The sequence below is a fragment of the Argiope bruennichi genome, chromosome X2 (assembly GCF_947563725.1).
Source record: "Argiope bruennichi chromosome X2, qqArgBrue1.1, whole genome shotgun sequence".
Classification (NCBI taxonomy): domain Eukaryota; kingdom Metazoa; phylum Arthropoda; class Arachnida; order Araneae; family Araneidae; genus Argiope; species Argiope bruennichi.
In genome coordinates, this window is record NC_079163.1 from 69,458,931 (window position 1) to 69,481,059 (window position 22,129).

The 22,129-nt window shown below is 29.8% G+C and overlaps 1 protein-coding gene across 1 annotated transcript in view; it reads right to left on the minus strand.

Moving 5' to 3' along the window:
- Positions 1-20,864, minus strand: part of LOC129960192 (fragile X messenger ribonucleoprotein 1 homolog) — a 67,830-nt gene extending 46,966 nt beyond the window's left edge. The window contains exons 1-2 of the mRNA XM_056073413.1: positions 20,741-20,864; positions 14,232-14,284 (exon numbers count right to left, since the gene is read on the minus strand). Of these exons, the coding sequence (XP_055929388.1) occupies positions 14,232-14,284; positions 20,741-20,791 (104 nt within the window). The 5' untranslated portion in view covers positions 20,792-20,864. The remainder of the gene's footprint in view (positions 1-14,231; positions 14,285-20,740) is intronic.
- Between the last annotated feature and the right edge of the window lie 1,265 nt (positions 20,865-22,129).

The following is a 22,129-nucleotide window of genomic DNA, read 5'->3' on the forward strand; positions in this document are numbered from 1 at the left end:
TCCATTTAACTCTTTCAAACATGGTTTATTTTCTGAACTTTTTATAGCTAGATATTTAATGCATGGTAGTTTTGTTTTCATGGACATTTTCAAAGCATGATCGTTCATTTTGAGAACCACATTATAAAAGTCTTATTTACTTCAGATATCTACTAATAGAATCATTTCTGACACATCAACCAGAAAGATCCATTAAAAGAACACATTAATTGCAACACACACAAGGAAAAAAATTTCAAAATGTACTCAGTGGAACCATTTAATTTGTCAAATAGCTTTATACGTACTTGGCAAAAAAGCTTAAAAATATTTTATGCAAATGAATAATTGGAAATATTGATACATTAAAAAATCCTTAATCAAAAAAATTAAAAATTATTATAACTTATTCTAATTGCTTTCTGTTTATTTAAATCCTTTTAAATAAAAAAAAAGTTAAAAATTAGAATAAGTCTTTAAAAGTTTAAAAATTTGATATTAAATGGTGATATTGATTAATTCGACATGATTAAAAACATTTTGCGCGTTAGAAAACTAGAAATCATTGTTGCACTAAATACTTAACACTCCTTACGAAATATAACAAAAAAGTTGCTTAAATTTTAAATGTTATGCTAAAGACTGCTTATAAGTAAAAATATTTTCGACAAATGTAATAAATTTTTATTTGTGTGCAACAAGGCAATTATGCTTGCATAAATTCTAATGCCTGAAAGAATTAACAAGGAGATGTTTGGGCTATACAAGGTCATAAATTTTAGTTGTACAAGTTCTTAAAAAAATTATAAAAATCAAATACAGATCAAACAATTTTAACTATGAAAAATATAGGTTGTTCGAACAAAAAAAATTACTATACATAAAAAGGTATTTCAGTTGCTGTATACATTTTTTCAAAGTACAGAGATAAATATTAAATCAAAAAATGTAAGATGAAAATCGGTTTATTTCAATGAAGAATCATATAGCTGCGTAAAGAAAAAAAATTTGACAGAATATGAAATACATTATTCTGATATAAAATAAGAGAAAATATAAAAGATAAGTGAGTTACTGTTTATTACAACAGTCATCAATAATTAACTTCGTCATAGGGAGTAACAACCACAAAAAATGACATTTATTTTCAACCAAAATAAGTAATGATTTTACACACTAATACATCATATTGAGTGATATATGAGAGGGACACATCTTTCTGCCATGTTACAGCAACAATACTACTAAAATAGGTACAGAATAGTTATTTAATATCTTTAACAGAGCAAGCAATCTGATTTAAAATGCGATAGCAAGAAGTACCCACCCACAAAAAGTGAAAGGGCCACAAAAATGCACACAAACACACACACACACACACACAAAAAAAAAAAAAGAAAAACGCTTGAGAAGTAACAAAAAATTAACATACTGAACCTTTCGTTTTAGGGCTGTCAAACTGAATACTGGTATTCATGCCTTACGCACTCAAAATCTATCATAGGAAATATGTCCATTCTTTGTAATTTCCCGAGTGTGCTAGCCCCTTAAGTAGGATTTGATGAGCACCCGTCATTTCCGTGATGTCAAACCCAGTCACTCCCTTGCTCTCCAACAAACATTCATTTTAACGTCAATTACGCTTTATTCTGACTTTCGAGGATTCTTCCAATGGACGCCCCTACCCCCATATCCACACTTTATTACTAGACTGCTTCTTTATCTTCTACCTATTCGGCAATTTTACTTCGGCATAGAACTTTACTTCATGAAGGTCACAATTCGCCTTTGAAATTTTCGATTTTGCATCATAAATTAATCATTTTACACTTTCGTAAATTTTCATGCTGGGGAATGCAAAATTAAGGTCTCAGACACACACTCAGACTTTTAGGGCCTTGAAACAAGTATATCTGTACTTTTAAAGAATTATATATATTTTATAACACATTTTGAAAAATTATATATTATATATATATATATATATTCATTGTACATATTTTAAAATACTAATTAAACGCAATTTCCCGAAAATCCATTAAAGAAGTGATATGAATAAATTAATCTAAATAAAAAGCGTTCAGTGAAAACCAAAGGAACTGATCCACAAATTTGCCGGTGAACCATGAAAGGCAGTGGAACAAAATTGTCCCACCTTTTTCAATTTTAATAACTAGTACGGAAGTTGCATTTTTGATGCATAAATTTGCTATAAATATATTTATTGAATCTTGAAGATGTTTTTTTTTTTCAGCAAATACTTATTAAAAGGCCATCTTCTTTCACTACAAGTAAATAAGAATTTCATGGCCTGAAAAGGCACGAATTCAAAATTTTCAAAGCATTTCAAATAATTTTAAATATTGAATTATTTTTAAATAAAAGAAATATTCAAATATCTTAAAATTATTTTTGTGGAGAAACAACAACGGCAAATACAAAATAGACTTATTTTTTAATAAAGGTAGAATGGAGACTGTCCCAATGCCCTCAAAGGCTTATCGCTGGACCTTCAGAAAAGCTCATTGACACCGATCATTAGCAAGGAAAATTCACAATTTACATCCAGAGATGGAAGTTGAAAATTACCTTTCGCACTAAGCTGAAAAACAGATTCATAATATTTCTCTGCAAGCTGAAAATTTCCATCAGCTGAGGTGGCATCCGGAGATAGTCTCACATCTACTCTAGTGCGTTTTTTTTTTTTTTGTTTTTTTTGTCACTCTTTGCTTTATTTTGATTTCTTAAAACCCGAGTTCTTGCTTGAACGGCATTTACCGCACATGGCACTGAGACTTCTTACAATTATCTGTTAGCAAAGAAGCAATACGATTTCTCACATTCATTCAATCTTTCATTGCGAATAACAGCTGCTTCCGTTCTTACCTTTCTACCCTTGAAAATATTTTTTACTTGCGCTAACGATAGGCACACAAGGCCTTCACCAAGTGGTTGCTGTATCTAAATACTTTAAGCCATTCATTTCTGCTACAGTCGTATTAGGATATAAATTTGTCTTCATATCCTTTGACAATTCTGTTGATATCTGACGAATTTCTATTCTTCAATTCTGGACATTGGGGTCTTAAAAGATGAGCTACACTCATAACATTGTAGGCTCGCATTTATCAAAAACCATTATTTCGAACACCGAGACGAGACTTCATATCTAAGTTATTCTTCAGATCAGGGATTAGAACAGATTTTTTTTCTCTTCACAAAAGTCTTCAGGAATAGGCTTCTTTTCTGGATTTCCAAAGGAAATTTCTTTATATCTCCTAATACTCTCATACTCATTCAGCATATTAGCAAATTCCGTTGGAGGCACTACTTTTCTCCCAACATTCTGTGGTGCAACAAAGCAAAAATAAACTCACGCGCAACTTAAAACAATTTGCTATTGAACTTAGAAGTTGTGGGAAAACTCAACTCTGCTTTGTTGATTTGCGTGCGTTCGAGAGATTTGAAATACGTATTAGCGTTACCTCTGTTAATCGACGAACGTTATATTTAAATGTTAAAAATGTAAATTAATTGTAAATGTTAAATGTTTATGTCGTCTCACTTTGGATTGAATTATTTTACCAAGAACACACTTAAATGTATGACAGCAGGATTTCTTCAGTTTTGCTTTAGTCATCACAATTCCATAAAATGTTCACGAATTTCTTACGAAAAATGTTAATAAAAAAAACTGAATTATGAAAACGAAATTGTACTATGAAAATTGCTTTTCGAAATTAGTACTGACATTAATTAAAATGGAACTATAAATAATTATTATGTAATTTAACTATTTATTCATTTTTACGTAATTATTACTAGTATTTTTTTTTCCCTTGAATTACAATGCACAGACAAAATAGAGATTAGAACAAATATTTAAAGATTCAAAATGTATATACCTCATGTAGATTGAATATTAACTGTTAGAATAATATTGTTTATGTCAAACGTTGGAAGTCCTTTCCTAGCTTGAAATTTGGCACGAACATATTTCATCTTTTGCCGTCCCACCACAAATTTTTATTGTAGTTTCAGATATTAGTTTAACGCATCATTCAACAGATTGCGTGAGACGTGGAAATTCCTCAAAAGTTAGTATTGAAAACTGTTCTTCGTACGTTTCTTTCAAAGATTGTCCATTTTTTATACATTATAAGAGATTGCTCTTTTACAATAGTTTGACCAATCAATTAAATCAATATATAATCGGCTGCATCGAAATTAAGTGTAGGAAGCCCGAAAAATGCAAACTGATGAAAACAAGATTGGCGCTTCAAAATATTGCATCTTTTTTTATCGGGTCAAGATACTTGCTAGCACTACAAAAGCAGAAGCAAGACTATAGTATATTAAAGCCAATTTATTTGTTTAAATATTATAAATTTGATTTACATGAGTCAACGACAAAAGAAATTTTAAGAGTCATCAATATTATTTAAAAAAGTACTTTAAATTATCAAATATATGTGCAAAAATTGTCTATTCTCAAAATAAATCCGTTAATTATATTAATCTTATTTGGAAAGTTTATATGATAATTTCTTTTGTTAATTTTTGGACATTAATGGGAGAATCCTAGAAAATTTGAGAAAAAGACAGGGTTTGACTTAGTTTTAATCAAGAAAGGTTTCATTGCACTTAATGGCTTTCAATAACAAAATGTGACATTATTACATTTTGAAGTTTAGAGAAACCATTATTAAACAATCTCTCATTAAATATATTCAGATAAAATACAGAAACCTGAGCGATTCTCCTTTAAGCATCGCTTTTACTTATACCCAATTTCAAATCGATCCTTCAATCACGTATAAGTGAGTATTAATTTCATTGGTTTAATAAAAATGTACTGACCATGCTAAACAAAACAAGGAAGATGAATGAACTGAATAACGAAAGAATAAATCTAATTCGTTTTAAAAATGATATATAATAAAGTTAATTATTATCTAAATCATTGATTTTCCCCCCAACTTTCTCCTTGCGATCTGCATTTCTAGCAACACTCTTTAAAATAACCCAGTTCCCATGCCAATGACTGAGATTCGGTATATGATGAACATTCAGCTGCCAAAATAGGTTGGAATACAATAAAGTGACCTTGGAAACAAAAGCAGTACAGCGCCATTTATCCATATGAAAAACAAAATTAGAACTGTGGGGAAACAAAAACCGAGCATCCTATAAAGGATAGATTTAATATGCATACGTGTGCAATTTTAAATCGACGAATAAAAAGAGTAAAATTAATTGAATTTTATGCGCGTTCTAACTAAGGCATTACGAAATATTTCCGCTATGTGTCAGTACTAATTTCAAAATTACTTTTCAAATTAAATTATCCGAATTATTTTTTTAAAAAAATTATTTTTCTTGATTTTTTTTTTTTAAGTCAAAGAGTCGCAACGAAATACTTGGCGAAATTAATAAATAAATGAATTGAAATCTATTCGGTAACATTTCCGCTACATGCACGAACAAATTTCGAAATTTTCATTATATATTATATATATATATTGGAAAAATATATTTGTCTTTTCAATTTTTTAATGTCAAATGGATGAAATTTTCAGATGGATTTTTAATACAACTATTGCACAGCTTTTTCAACGGCAAAATCAATTTCTTAAAAAAAAAAAAAAAAAAAAAAAAAAAAAAAAAAATCGATCCACCCCAATGTACAGTATAAACAAGTCTTTCCCATCTTTCCTGAGTCTTTGGTTGATTCAAATTTAAATGTAAATATATTTATAACGTTGAAGAAACTGATCTGACAAACCTTCAGAAGTAAAGAGAGATAAATGCTAGAAAAGGTACCAAACAGAAGCCGTATCACAAGGAAAGAGACGCACTTTATTACGAAGGATTCTTGCTGTTAGTACCAACGACAACTTAGTATTTTTCTTACGAAAAAAAAAAAAGTACTGTCCATTACTCCCTTCAAAATGCACTTGAAAAGTGCAGGTTCAGCGAAAAAATCGGTATAGATGTTAAGGCAAGAGGACTTCATGAGACACCAAGACTGCGTGTACTACTACTTCAGGACAACCATCAGTGTCATCTCGACTTACCAATATTGTTCTTCGTTAAAAAATATGGAGCGATTCTTTTGTGTTCCACACTCCACTATGACATAAGTTGCAACCATTAGACTGGTCTGTGTTTGAGCCCTTCAAAAACAATTCCCCAGTATATCACCGATTTGTGAATGAGGAAAAGATCTTGAAAGACTGACCAGATATGGCATTTCTTCTGTAGTGAAATAAACTCCACCAAATGCTATAACGACAAAGGTTATGGTAGGTTTTCTAGCAATGGAATCTCATTTATTTAAGGCATTTTTGGTGATGAAGACTTCTTGCTATTAGACATTTGGAATGGGCCATAGCTCTATGTTTCAAAAAATCATATTTGTATAAATTGCAATTTAGACAATCATAATGTTTATTTACCAGAATAGCTCATAAAATCAAAAACATGAGTAAAAAGATCTATTTCGGTAATATATTGTATGTAGCAAATAACCCCAACATGTCCCACTGTTGGGTAAATTGTTTATATGTGTATAAAATAATTAATACAGTTGAATTATCATTGTCTAATTGTTTTTTTAATATGCTACGGATATTCAATAATTAGAGTAGGCTTTAGTAAAAGTACTCGTCCCAGATTCTTTAAAAAGTAGCAACTAGCCCCAATCTCTCCTAGTTTCTCAACTGCCATTGTGTGGATTGCTTTCTTTCAAAAAAATGAAATTCATAATTTTTTCACGGGACAATTTTGGGTGTCATCGGACTGAAAAACATTACTCTGGAACCAATTGATTGCAGTCCGATATCTATCTCTGGTTTGTAGTATTGATTGGTTTGGTTTGGTTACATTAACGTCCCGTTTGAAGCAACACTAGGGCTATTTTGGGACGGACCTCGTAATTTTGAACCGCGGTCAAATGACGAGGACGACACCTGAGCTGGCACCCCCCCCCCTCCCCATCCATACCACACCACCGTGAGGACGTTTGGTCATGACGGATTTAACGTGCAACAGACCCCCTTACACGACGGTTCTTCGGTGAAATCGGGTCACGAACCTGAAACAATCCGGTTCCGAAGCCGAGACCTTTCCACCAGGCCACCGCGGCCCCCTGTAGTATTGAGATGTCTTTTGAATGTACGCCAAATGTAAGGAAGTACTCCGAGTTCCTAAATGGAGGGGATCCCGGGAGCTATTAATATATAGCAGGGAAGTGTCATGTGCGGAAATTTCGTATACTGCCTTTTTCTACTCAAGTAAAAAAATAAAAGTTTTGTTAGTTTGCCTGTTGCTGTTTAAGGACAGTTGCATTATAGTTCCATTAAAAGTTACACGGAAGCTATTTTGATATGGAATCAGAATTTGGAGCCTCGTTGAATTAAATAAGATGAAAACTTATTTAATTGCAATTCCCTTATTTAATTTGCCAAACTAGCGCTTTTATTTTGGTGCACCAACATATAATTGTCATTGAAAATTTATCTAAAAATCAAAGTCCGGTGCGAAGAGTGTACGATGAACATGCTCATTAACAAATAATGACACTTTATTGTACACGAAAATATACAGGTAACAAAATACAGCCGAAGCGTACAACATAAGATAACACATGAAATAAACAGCATAGAAGCAAATCAATTATAAACAATTCTAACAACATAAAGCACTCAGATAGCTTGCAGGAGAGACTTCGCACGATTATTCACGCCTCTCGAATCCTTTGTCACTGTCAACTACTCACTTGAGCTGAACTCAACTGCAGCCTCGATGCTCAACTCACTACTGGCTACACAAATGACTTTCTGCCCCGTCTCCCGACTTTTTATAAGTTCCAGACAAGGCACAAAAGTTTCAAGAATAAACGACTTGTCTCGAATCCTAATCGAGCTGTCGCGAAGGTTATGGTATCTTACCGCGAAATCCAGGGGTCATTGACTTAGCATTCAGAATTATCGGTAAAACTGCCCTTCTTTGCCATGGAACTAATTGCACTGGGAAACAACATTACAAAATCGTAACAATACTTATATATGCATATGAAAGCAAATATTTGTGTAGAATCTTTGTTTAAACTTTGAAAACTGGAAAATTTTATTGGAATTTTAATAAGAGCTTGTGCTCTATACTTCTGTAACAAAATGGTATTCGTTTTATACTCAACAACAACATGGTATTCATTTTATGTTCATATATATTTGTCCTTTTTAGGTCTGAATCTATCGTTGTCGAGTAAATTAGAAAAAAGTGTGGGGGGAGGGGGTTCCCCCTCTCAGTAAGGGAAAACTTGGAACTGTCATACTTGACCTCTACTGCAATTATTAAAGAACAAAACTTTAGCCATAGTTTGTTTGCTTTTACCCTGATTTAAAATCTTCGGTCACCAATCTGTCCATTTCGCAAAAATAAATAAAATTAAAAGTGTACAGCAGAATGTCAGGCACTTTGATACTTTGCTTGTCTCATTTTTTTTAATGACATCTGCAGACGGGGGGAAAACCTTGGGTTAAATCTTCCTGAAAAAACACTTTATGTCTAAAATTTCTGGACTGACTTTGATCTAAAACGGTGAGAGCATGGGTTAGAAAAATAAGTTTGGGATGAGATTTAGTATAACAATAGTATACTTTTAGAATGCTCATTTATTAAAATATTAAAGCGCAGTAACCAGCCAATTCCGAGAAAACAGCCAAACTTTTTACATTGTGTATCAGCGGCATATTGTCAAAGCATTCCCATCGTAAACGGGAGTCAAAGTTCGGCCCTCGGCGTGTATTTTTTTCCAATTAATTTTCTAAAGAATTATTCAAATTAAATTAAAAATTTCTAAATAGTTTAAGTGTTTTCCATTTTTAGGCAAAAATAAATGCTTATTCGTCTTATACTTGAATTATTAAATTTTTGAAAGAAAAATTACAAATGTAAGTTTAGCAGTTATAAATAATTAAAATTATCTTAAAAGAACTACATGCTATAAATTTTTGGATTTTAATAATGACAAATTATTTGTTCCAACTCAACAAAACAGTATTTATATCGGAAATTAAAATGGGTTGTTGGTAGTTTTTTAAATATATAAGCAAACATTCCCGATATTAACAATTGAAAAGATATAGTAGAAATCGGGTATTAAGTTAGGCAGATGTTTCAAAAATTTTAATAAGATGATACACTATACTTGACATGATGGCCAATGAAAGAAATATTTTTGAATGTAAATGAAGTTTGTTCTCTAATAGATCTCTTAAAGATATATTTCTCTTCTGAACAATCATGATTTATGAATTGTACAAGATAAATCAGATTATTCAGATGTATTTTGTTTCTATATTTTTACAATAACAACCAATTTTATATTTAATTGAAAATTAATGAATGTAGAGTACATTTTTAGAAATATTGAATAAGTTTTTGTATGATGCAAGTAATTATCAATTCAAGTATTACGTAAATCAATATTATTAATAAAAAGGAGTAACATTAAAATTTTACACATTGTTCATTTAATTTAAATTATCGATATTTTCTAAATCGTATGTATATTTAAGTATTTCTCTTTTAAAAAAATTAAATTATAATTCAAGTATTAGGAGAATAAACATTTACTTTTTATAAAAAAATAAGTGTTTAACATTAAAAACTATTTATAATTTATTTTGAATAATTTCGAAAAAATTAAAAAGGAAAGACACATTGCAGCCCCAAAATTCTGATTCCCACTTACGTAGCAACTGCCTTGATAACCATACTATTAAGATTGTTGAATGAGGAGACAAGTTGCTAGTATTTAAGCTATGCAAAAAGTATGGAGGTTACTGTTATATTAAACCTCAACTCGAACCCAATTTTTAACCCATGACCTAACCTTGTAAGAGCAAACTTTTGCAAGGCCTATTTTCAAAATAGGGTATTCTTAAAATGTTGAATGAATTTTTTTTTTTTTTTTTTTTTTTTTTTAACCAACTGAACAGTTTCAGTATTCAACTCCCACATCCACAAGCAGATTCTACTAAAAATCCTTTACCAGTTTGAGTCTTGCAAATAAATCAAATTAAGTTTGAAATATCCTTTTCATTCTAGACCAGAAATATAACTTGAATTGTCAGCATTAGAATCTGCTTCTTGATGTACCACTTAATACATTTATCAGTTATTTTTACAAACTTAGGCAGATCAGATTTTCTTTTATCACCCTCCCTTCCTAAAACTATTTTTCTCTGACAAAATAAAAGAAAAATTGACTGTTTTTGAAGTTTAACATTTTCATGTACTTTTTGTAGTTTTCCTTAACCATGCAATAATCTGCTAAAGTTTAACAATATAATTTATTTGGAGAATACCCAATTTCATGGAACCGATAAAAAGTACAACAATCTCATACTTTTTATTTTTATCAGAATTATTTATTTTTCAGTTCATCAGAAGTCAATTCCACTTCATCTTGGACATTTCAATATTTTTCGACATTGTCATCCAATTTGTTAGATTTCATGTAGTTAGTTCCTGCAAAATGTGCACAGATTTTGCCCTGTTTTACTTTAATAAAATTATCTCACTCTGTTCTACAATTACGAAATGAAGTTTTTTTTTTTTTTTTTTTTTTCCCTCCTTACTGAAGTTTTATGTTTTTGAAATTTTATAAGAAGCCATTTGTGAAAACGTTTTGGTGATAAAGGCATAGTTTTCAATCCATAAATTGATTTCTTTCTAAATTTTAAGTTATAAAGAGTCAAATTAGCTTTAGATATTTTTCAATAATTCTTGAACTTTTTCTGTTGACATCGTTTAACAAATAATCACAATGATTACATTTTTCTAGCAGAATTTTTTTTCTAAACATTCAAACAAAAAAATGTAACAATTGATATTACAGCAAATAACATCCATTACCAAGTAAAATTACATATATTTAATTTCTTAACAAAACAGAAACAGCAAATTAATATCCAGTCAGTTCAGGAAAAAAAATGAAAAAACAATTAACCAAACATATTACACTGACAATAGCCAATGACTAGCTGACAAAAGGATATCTTGTTCAGAACTTTTTTAAAAAATTAAATCAATTTATTAGGCTCAAAGGGGAAAAAACAGTTTATTTCTAAATCCCAATTTAGGTATAATTTTAGATAAGCAATTTTATAACATTTATGTATTCACCTTAACAATAATATATTACTTTAATAATGAACACCAACAATTTTTAATCTAGTTTGTGTGCTATATATTTTACAGTTCATTCTGATTTGTGATGAATGAGTCGATTTAATTTTGAAGTCAGTTACAATAATGAAGGACAGGAAAAAAAAAATTCATAACATACAGTATATTTTTTTAGCTATATACATACAGTGAAACCTCTCTAAGCAGCCACTTCTCTGTTCCAAGAAAATTTGGCAACTCAGAGAGGATGGCCAGCTTTGAAGGGTTTTTATTACAAATGAAGACAACTGCTATAATACATAATATAAACAAGTGTGATATTTAAAATGAAGTTTCAGACTTATATAAAAAGAAAATTGTACTTTATTTATTGTTTACATTTTATTGAATAAGTGATGCAATTTGACTATGTTTTTATTACACGTCTCAAAAACAACCATTTTTAAGTTCGTCTTTCAGTTTAAAAAGTGAATCTCTAACTGATTTGTTTGTCATTGCATCGGAATTTGACTTCATCTATTTTTCTCAATGCTGCTTGAGTTGAAAGATTAGCTGGATTACGATTACAAAATGGTATCAGAAGATTCCTCACCAAAGACAGAGTTAGTGCCAAAAAGGCACAATAAATTCATTTATAAGAAATTTTTAATACACAACATACGGTTCACTTAATTTAAATCAATCTTAAATTAATTTTACATTTAATTAAAGACATATAAAGAAATGCTTACCTTCGATAGACTCGTCAACCAAACGGTGCTCCTCCCAAATGAAACTTGCATGAAAGCACTCCACTGCTGCTTCATGCTGGGAGGATCCCAGCAAATTTCGAGAGCTCTTTAAAGTAATCTTCCACCACCAATTTGTCGATTAAATCCAATTGTCTCCCAATTTTCTTTGCTACTGATTCCAGAACTAACGAAACATTTAGTCATCATTTCTTGACTTATTTTTTTTCCAGGAGGTTTTAATACAATCAAGAGCATCTCCGACAGAAATTCTCTGAAAGTTCACTAGCACTTTTGCATACATCTATGTACGACACATGCAATAACATGTTGCAGAGTGCAATGTCTGTATTCCATCTTGAAACATTTTATAACACCATGATCCGAAGGCTGCAGTTTTGGTGTTATATATGGCAGTAGAAATAACAGTTTAATATTTGTTGGCTTAGCTCCATGTGTATGACACATTGCATTGTCCAACAAAAGGAAAACTTTCCTGTCTTGATTCCTCTTTTTTTGCCGATGTTTACAAACTATTCTTCAAAAATGGATGATGTCATCCATGCTTTTTTGTTTGCATACTATGACACACCAAGACGGTTTAAACCTCTTCCTTTAAAACACCTGGGTCTTTGGTGCCTCCAAATGAACAGGGGCTTCTCTTTCTCTCCAACTGTAATCGCACAAAAATTGTAAGTCGCTCCTCCGGAATTTTTACACCTCTGTCTTCTTCAAATTTTAGTATACATTTATCGGGTAAAGCATGAAAAGAGAGTGCTATTTCATCTCAGTTGAATATGTCCTTGTCGTCCTATCCAGCCCAACGCAGTGGAAGACTTTCCTGCCAATCTTCACATAAACCGAGGTCGACATCGGCCGGTTCGCCATACAGTAATCGAAAAGTGATAATATTCCATGTACAAATATTATAATATATCCAGCCACCCATTTCTGGCAGAGATTTTCAATTCCCAGGGCATCTGCAAGTTCTTTTGCTTTGAGTTGAGTCATAGGTCCAATGATAGGAATTTTCTTTGCACGAATAGTTTTAAACCATTCCAAAACAACCTCATTTATATCAACATACTTTTCAAGTCTCATCGGTTTGACAACATGAAATTTGAAGTCTTCATATTCTTTCAAAATCAAATCCTTCTCTTTAATGATATTATGGATTTGCGTTCTTCCACAGTTAAATAATTCAGCTAATTTTCTCAACAATTTGCTTTTTACTTATTGACACAGAACTTGAATGTGCTGCTTGAGATTTAGAAAAATGCACTTTGATATTGTTGCAACTTATATCAAGGACCAACTAATGAAAGAAATGTAAATGATTCCCCCCCCCAAATAATTGGAATCCATCAATAGCTAATAGGAAGCAAAAAGTAGGAAGGACCTTTCTAATCTGACCTTGAACCTTTCGGGACATAATTCGAAACAGGAAATTGTTACATTTTCCTGAAAAAATGAGATGGGCGAATCCACATGGTGGTTGTTGCTAGGATTATTTTAATGTTATATCTACAAGTTGAAAAATCCGTGCCATGAAAAACTGGCCATTAAGAGAGCTGACCACTATACAAGGATGGCCATTTAAAGAGTTTTCACTATATAATTAATCCTTTTACCTTATGATGATAGTCTATTAAGACAGTCTATAAGCCTTGGTATGTTTTCAAAAAATAAATTCTGGATTTCTTAAATATAAGCACACTCTTAACATTTTTATATCATTAAATAGTAGAAAAGGAATTTCTTTTGTGCAATTACATATTATAGTTTATTTGCTGCAGAACATTTTACATATCCTTGGTTTGATCACTAAACACCACGAGATGCTGAAAAACTTCAATGGATTATAAAACTTAAATAATTTATGAAGATGGAAATATCTTATAAGCTTACTTAATAGGGAAAAACATACCAGGTTTAATTAAAATCTGATATCATAAGTACTATGGTCAGGATGACCTTGACAAGAAATGACCCATTTATATTAAATGACCTTCAATCTTCATTCAGGATGAATTTGTTTGAAAATAAGACCATTTTATATCTAATGTATAATTATTTTCAATCTTTAACTATAAAAACTTAATTATACCAATTTCTGAATTCAACTGTCATTTTAATGCAGTTGAGTATAAAATATAATTTTCAAAGTCAATAGATTTTCATTTAATTAAATTGTTTAAAATTATATGCTACAAGCTTACTTTCAAACATTATTTCAACTAGACCAAATTCATATTAAACAAATATAACCAATCGTATCACATTTTAGACAATTCAAGAGAATGCATAAAACCTTTCAACACTTACTCATTTTCAAATGCAACAGAAACTCCATCATCATGGACATCAACCATAAAAGCCTATAAAAAATTCTTACATTAAATACATAAAACTAATCTTGCAATAAATCTTAATTTACTAAAAATGTTTAACAGTTTGCCATCCATAATGAAATATAACACAATAAAAACTACATAAATATTTGTTTTAAGAAGTCATTCAGATCAGTGGCAGATTGATAATTTGGAGGCCACAGTCAACTACATTATTCTAAGGGTCCCTCCTATGTAAATTGTAGTGATAATAAAGTAATGTGAACTAAATTTATTAGTACTTTTAAATTTATGCTTACATTACCCTTAATATTAATTATTTAAACTGAAAGTTATTCCTATGCATATATCAAATAACATTGTCACCCTTTATATTTTACTCTAATTTTTTTATTATAACAAAAGAATAAAGCGATAGTGATTGCTTTGTCTTTGGGTATTTCCCAAATAGGATGGACATTACAGTGTCCATTTACAAATCTCAAAAAGAATTAAAAAAATTTGAAAATTTATAATTAACAAAATCACTTCCATTGTTCTTTATTTAAGTTTTTAAAAAAACTTATTCAATTAAAAAAACTAGGCTTGAGTTCATAAATCAACTTTTCATAATATTTTTTTTATTATTATTATAAACCAGAAACTATTAAGGGAAAATATTTTCCTAACTATTTATATTCCTTTCAAATTTCGAACTGAAATGGTGTCAATGTCCTTTCTCCTAAGAACTTAATGGTATTTTCTATTCATTACATGTTTGTATGTCAATGTATTAATAAGAATGCATGTTAAAAATAATTTATACTTAAAAACTGGCTCTTTAAACCTTTTTTTAAAAAAATGTTAGGAAAATCAAAAATATTATAAATGGAAAAGAAAAAAAAAGATACCAATACTTTTTCAACCAAATAGTAAAAAGATGCCAACACTTCAACACAATTTAAATGCTGATTATAGGATTGGTCATTATTAAAATTATAAAGCAAATTAATTTTTTATATCTTTATTAATATATTATGCACAATTTCATATTATAACTTTCCTCAACTTTCTTTATACGTATTAGTAGCCAGAGAATTCAGGCATTTTTTTGTTGATGCTCTGCAATAGTTTTTCAGCAACTTCAGTTTCGTAAAATTTGTTCATCATTGCATTTATGATAAATAAACATTTATAAATTTTCAGCACTGTCATTACATTAGGAAAAGTTGTTTATAACATTATCCTATATTAAAAGAAATCATTGCAGCTACTAATTTCTTCACAGGTTTCAGGAAGTTTCGATATGAAATATTTAAAATGTACCATTGCATCACCAAAATCAATGTCCTGGATGTTAGAAAATACAGTTACATAATGTTTGCTGGGAAACACAGTTTACAGAACCACAGTCTTGGGTAAAAAATTAATTCATTTAGAAGATGTAATTTTTTTTTTCTTTTTTTTTTTTTTTTTTCTGATCCTTATAAGGCATTATATACCTTGTGTGGCCTTGCTGCAAGTTAACAGCAGACTGTTTTGGCAAGCACACCTAAGAATTTGCCACTGCAAGTGGTTAATGTAAATACTGTTTGTTTGTTTTTAAACCCAAAATTCAAATGTGGAATTTATTTTACTACACACTTCCAATGCAGCAAAAGTTCTGCGTACAGAATATCTCATAGAGATGAATACATTTTAACATTCAGTTTTTCCTTTCGTCTATGTTCTCCACCCCTTTTGTATGCAGACCTCATCACTGTATTACGCATCAACTGTTCCATTTCAATCATCTTGTAACTGCCAAACAATTTCTGCAAGTTTCTAGTGAAAAATCTTACTAAAGCACATTACATATCTAAAATTGCTTTATAACATTACAATCAGCTGTATTAAGAAAAACAACCTCATTAACATTTCTGCTCCTTAAAAGAAAAAAGAAAGTTAAGAACATAAATAAATCTAGGATATAAAGATCATGAATATTTTATTAACTATGTAAACAAAGTTTCCCCATTTCTTTTAAGAAATTTACTGTATAAACCTTAACTGTTCCTTTTTCTCGGCAATCGCCTTCGGGACCCAGCTGTATACATACAATCAATAAAATAACGTATAAACCAAAACACATTCCACACACACACACAAAAAAAAAATTATTGTACATTTTTTTGGTTTCATTTTAATCCTATATGAAATCTAAATGGCACACGGATATGTCATCAATGCTCTCTACCATTCATTTTTGAGAAAATATTCTCAACACTACTTCCTGTACTTTGCTTCCTCCAAGGGGAAAACTTTAACAGAGCTTCTCAATCAGAATCACTAAATAAAATATTTAATATTTTTATTTTATAAGAAAACCTTAAATATGCTATCAAAAATAATCTGCCCTCTCCACCTTTATTTTCAAAAGAGGTTGCAAAATAAAATATATATAGAGTTCTCAAATATGAAAAGTCAAAAAATTTTGCCAATAATAGTTAACAAACCAGAAAGCCTTATTACTATTCAATTATAATTTAAAGTAGCATTTTCTTTTGTTTTGAAAAGATCTCTTTTCAAAATTGATCAACACAACTACATCAATATCATTAATATGGTCATCAAAAGCAAGTAGTATGTTAATCATGTCAGATTAATTACAACACATCACAAAAGAAATGTCACAAATGCATAGTTTATACTTATAAAAAGAAGTGTTTATGTATGCTTCAGGTATCCAAACAAATTTATTACCAGGGTGCTTATACTAATTTTATCTTGAAAAAATAAGCACTTTTAGAAAAATATCAAAACCTTAATGTATTTCTTATAAAATGATGAGTTTGATGAAATAATTTAGGGTATTAACTAAGTATTTAATTTTACAGCAATAATAAACATAAAATACTAATAGGAATTATTCAATATTTTTCACTAACAATGAAGCCACGTTATTTACAATTGGTTTTAAGCAAGAATTGTTTTAAAAATCTTATTAAAAGACTTTCATTTTATACTGTAATGTTTCCCTTTTTCCCACATGGTTAAGTGCATCTTGAACTGCCAGATGTAGACCTTTTTCACTAGGCAAGTCATTATGTCTGGTCAATTTTAATTATATCCAAGTGTGGGAAAACATACATGGATCCCATCGTTTCAAATAGATCATATCTTCAAGGAAAAGGAACATCAAAATATCCTGACAGTAATCCCCTCCCCTTTATAAAGATTCCTCAAGAACTGATCAATCACCAGCAACCATTGTTATTAAATGTCAAACCCAAGTGCACTTCAGCTGGCATTAGCTGCAAATTACTTGTACATGACATGTGCTCAAGAGGTGATCAGCCACAAAGATGGTTCCTTAACAGATATTCTCTTGGTTGGGTTTAGAGCATTGATACTTATTCAGAAGTACAAAAACCTAAAATCTTTTAAATCATTTCACCCTTCCAAAAAGGTATGGAATTTGAGTATTTATGATCACCATATTAAATGTAGACATTAGCTTCTTAAAATCTAATCTATACTTATAATAAAGCTCAATGTGTGTGTGTGTGTGTGTGTGTGTGTGTGTGTGTGTGTGTGTGTGTGTGTTGGCGCTCTACAGGCCAGACCGTTTGAACTACAGCTACCAAATTTGTTACATGTATACCTTGGAGGTTGGGAATGTGCACCTGGGGTTCCTTTTTTCGAATTTTTAATTAGAATTTTAATTATTAATTAAAAACTAACTTTCCCGCCAAAAAAATCTTCCATTTTCCACACTGCCAACTTTTCCGCCAAAAAAATCTTCCATTATCCCCAGCGCCGAACGAGAAAGGCTTCAATTATTTTTTCTCCCAACAGTAATGAGGCTAGGGTTAAAATTTTTCGGCGGATTATTTCAATCGATTCTGTTTATTTTCTTAATGTTTGATGCATTTAAAATTAAACATTGTTAATTAATCGATCTTTCAGATTCATTCTGAAGTACTTTTGAATTAAAATAAAACAGAATAAAGGAAATTAAAAATTTCTAATCCGCATAGCGTTACCCCAACTGGCGTAGAAAAAATCACGTATTTGCGTTACGTAACTGGGGAAGAAAATTCATGCATGCGCATTCTGCTCTGATTGTTGCTATGGCAACCGTTATCAATGGATGATTTAAATTATTTTTGAGTTAGTCGCATGCTTTTGTAAGTAAATTGTATTTATGTTAGTTATATATTTTTTGTATATGATTATAGTTTTAAGTACATCATTTTTTAAGTAGTTTTTTTAAAACCTGTTTTCAACCGTTTATTTTAAACGATTCGTTTTATTTTCTTAGTGTTTGATGCATTTAAATGTAAACATTGTTAATTAATCGATCTGCTCATAATGAATCTAAGAAAATTTTGTTGACAAACTCTTGAGATATTACATAAATTAAAAAAGATATTCTTTAGTGCCCATAAAGTTTAAACGCTGAGTGACTCTATTTTCAGTAATCAGATTATAAAAAAAATGCTTTGTTTCAGTAAAAAATATTATTATATTAATTGAAGATTCATTCTTTTCACTTTAATTTAAAGCATAAATTCTACGGGTGCTAACAGAAAATGAGAGATACATATTACGTTATGACTGAAGGCCTTTATAATATTATGAATGAATTATATGACAATCAAAATTTGAAGTTTTAAAATATTTTGATGAAGAAGCTATTAAAGTAGAAATTGTATAAAATATTTAATTATTAAAATTTTAACGAACATTAAGATTGGCGAACCGGCTGGTCGCCAAAGGCGGCTAGTTCATAATAAAGAATAAACTTATTTAAAAAACTTTTTATTCTGGCTAAAATAAATATTTTGTTTTAGTTAACAACTGCTAAAAAACATTGAGCATAACAAAATACAAGTGAAGCTGAAGAAAATAAGAATGTTCTATATTACTGTCAACGTTAATCTGTTTAAGAAGAAATAATAATACAGTTAACAATGCAAAATATAAATTACTACAGTCAAACAGTTAATGAATTAAGAAGTTTTTCAATTTTGCTGCTGTCAATCCACTATAAAGGTATAGAAGCTCCAATAGCTTGGTTAATAGTTCTAAATGTTAGGAAACGTGTGCTAAATTTTGTTTTAGTCCATCAAAGAGCATGGAATTATATAAAGTTTAAGTATTTGGACATTTAATTTTATATATTTAAATATAAATTGATATAATTACATATATGTAATATTTAATTTACTTTAAAATGATTTTAATTTAAAGCAAATGCGCCATAGTCTTAATATTTTATAATTTATAAAACTTGTATTTTGTATACATTTAAGAAGTAGGCTAATAACTTTTTAATCAACCTGCCTACAGCTGCCTTTTCAGAAATCCACCAATGTACGCATACATGCATCACTTCAAAACAAATTGCAATATGCTTTGGTTCTCGGAAACATTCAAACAATCACAATAGAAATGATTTCACAGTTATCTATTTCATACAGAATATCAAATATATGGATAAAAGCAATCCAATAATAACTGCTTATAACTGCGAAAAAACATAAGCTATGAATTTTGGGACCCATTTAAGGGTATCAACCATACTTATAGAAAAAAAAAATGATAAGAGTTAATATTTTTACATGTAAATTATGCATTACTGTTACATGTAAATTATATATATATACATTTATAAATTCCTAAATATAGCTTGAAACAAGAAATAAAATTAAATATAGTTGAAAAATCTTCATTACTATAAATTATGCATAAGTACAAAAAAAAAAAAGTACAGCTTATGCAAAATTAAAAATACGAAAATATTTAAGATTTTTAAACTGCATTATTTAAGTATGTTTAATGCCCATAACTGTATAAAGAGTACTTAATTTTAAAAAAATAATTTCTGATCAAGACAAAATTTCTCAAGATTTGATACAGTGAATATAATTATTTCTTTCGTGATATCAATAAGGCAAAAGAAATATCTAATGAAAAATTTAAATATGTTAATATTAAATTCTCGCATAATATTTAGTATCCATTAGCAATACACCCCAAACGATAAAAAGGCCGATTTAAAATTATACTCAAAAATATAAGAACTGTCGATTTCGGTACAAATAAATTAAGCAACCAAACACACCCATAAAATTATAATGATCATAATTTATGCTACACATCAATAAATAACCAGCAATTAACAGAATGTACCAACAAATTCGATAGTTAGTACTACTGCGATTTCCCAGTCAATAGACGAACACTGTTCCAAATTGTTATAAAATTATCGTTGACAAGTTTCAGAAAAAAAAAGAATAAAGAAGTAAATAAACAAACAGCAGTATTTAAAGTATTAGGGCGTGAAAAATTACCAAGCTATGCTTTAAATGATAGATAGTAAATAAGGCATTATCTGTGGCAGATGAAACACGAGTATTAAAAAGTATCATTATTCATTCATTAAATAACAATAGTAGGAATTAAATACACATAATGACCATCTACGAAATTCAAAAGTATAATATAACACAATATTACCTTATAATAAGCACCATTTTCACCACAAACTTCAATAGCCAAATCGTCCATCTTGTCAATGCTAAGCTTATTTGAAGAACGAGACCTCTTGACTAAAATCCATCTTCCATGCGGTTAGAGTTACCTGGAATAAGTTTGGGTTGCAGTTAATGGAACCGCTTAAACCCATTCGAATCGAACGGACAATGTGGAAAATGCAGAACGGAAAAAGATCATAATAAGTTAAAATACAACAAGGAAATACATTAGAATACAGCTTATTTTTCATGAAAAAGTAAGCTTCAACACTGATTTCATTCAGTCTTTCCGAAAATAATGAGATCTGTTAGTAATTACTTATAATAGAATATTCATCTGACATTAATTTAGTATAATTTCTATCATAAAAAACAAGAAGAAAAGACATCTAAAAAACAAGATGAAATAATGAACAAGAATAAATAAACAGGAAAAACTCACAGCATCAGAATTAAACATAAAACCGTATTCACAAACACGAATTAGCTACCCTCGACTTGAGAATTTATCAGCGTTATTTTTATTCTCCATCCGCCAAATGCACCAAATTGCGAGTTGACTTGCAAGTTACACAAATCATACTTGTAAGTCATTCTTATTCTGCAAGTTCAGCGACCTGCGTATTGCCAAAGTTACTACTAGGTAGCGTTGACTTTACGCATTTCATACTGACCCTAGGGATGACGAATATTTTACGAGCGGTTATTATGTAAATAATATCATAAAGTCACAAATACCAGTGATCAATACTTTTCAAAGAGCGGTGTGATTCAGATCCTTGATACGATCTTACTGGTGATATTTCAATTACAGGTTTTGGATCACGATAGAAAGTAACAATCGATACGATCTGTCCATTGGAAGCTCTCGAACAAAAAAAAAAAAAAAAAAAAGGAGAAATCTGTGAATGGGTTGAAAAGTGAACGGACCGGTTGTTCTTGGTGCATAATCTAAGAATTTTTGAATAACAAATAATTTGGCTATTGTTATTTTTAAATATTTGTTCCAAATATCTGTTATTTCAATCATATTATTAATTAACAATTATTACTTAATATTAAATATAAAATTTATTAATTGTAATTAATACTTAATTTACTGATTTAAGTAACGAGCGATTGAATTAATTTATCTATTTCAGCTTACTTCTTAAATTTGATTTTTTTTTCAAAACTATTGATTTAATTTCTTTATTGGAGTAAACCATCTTCTGAAAAATTTGAATTAAATATATATGTCATTTCTTTAAATTGTTTAATTTAGTTCCATATTATACCAATAGATGGCGCCAGCAGTAAACGGAGTATATGCAGAGTCAAGTCACAAGCAATTAAAAATGATTTGTATGGAATAGTGCATCATCAAATGCGA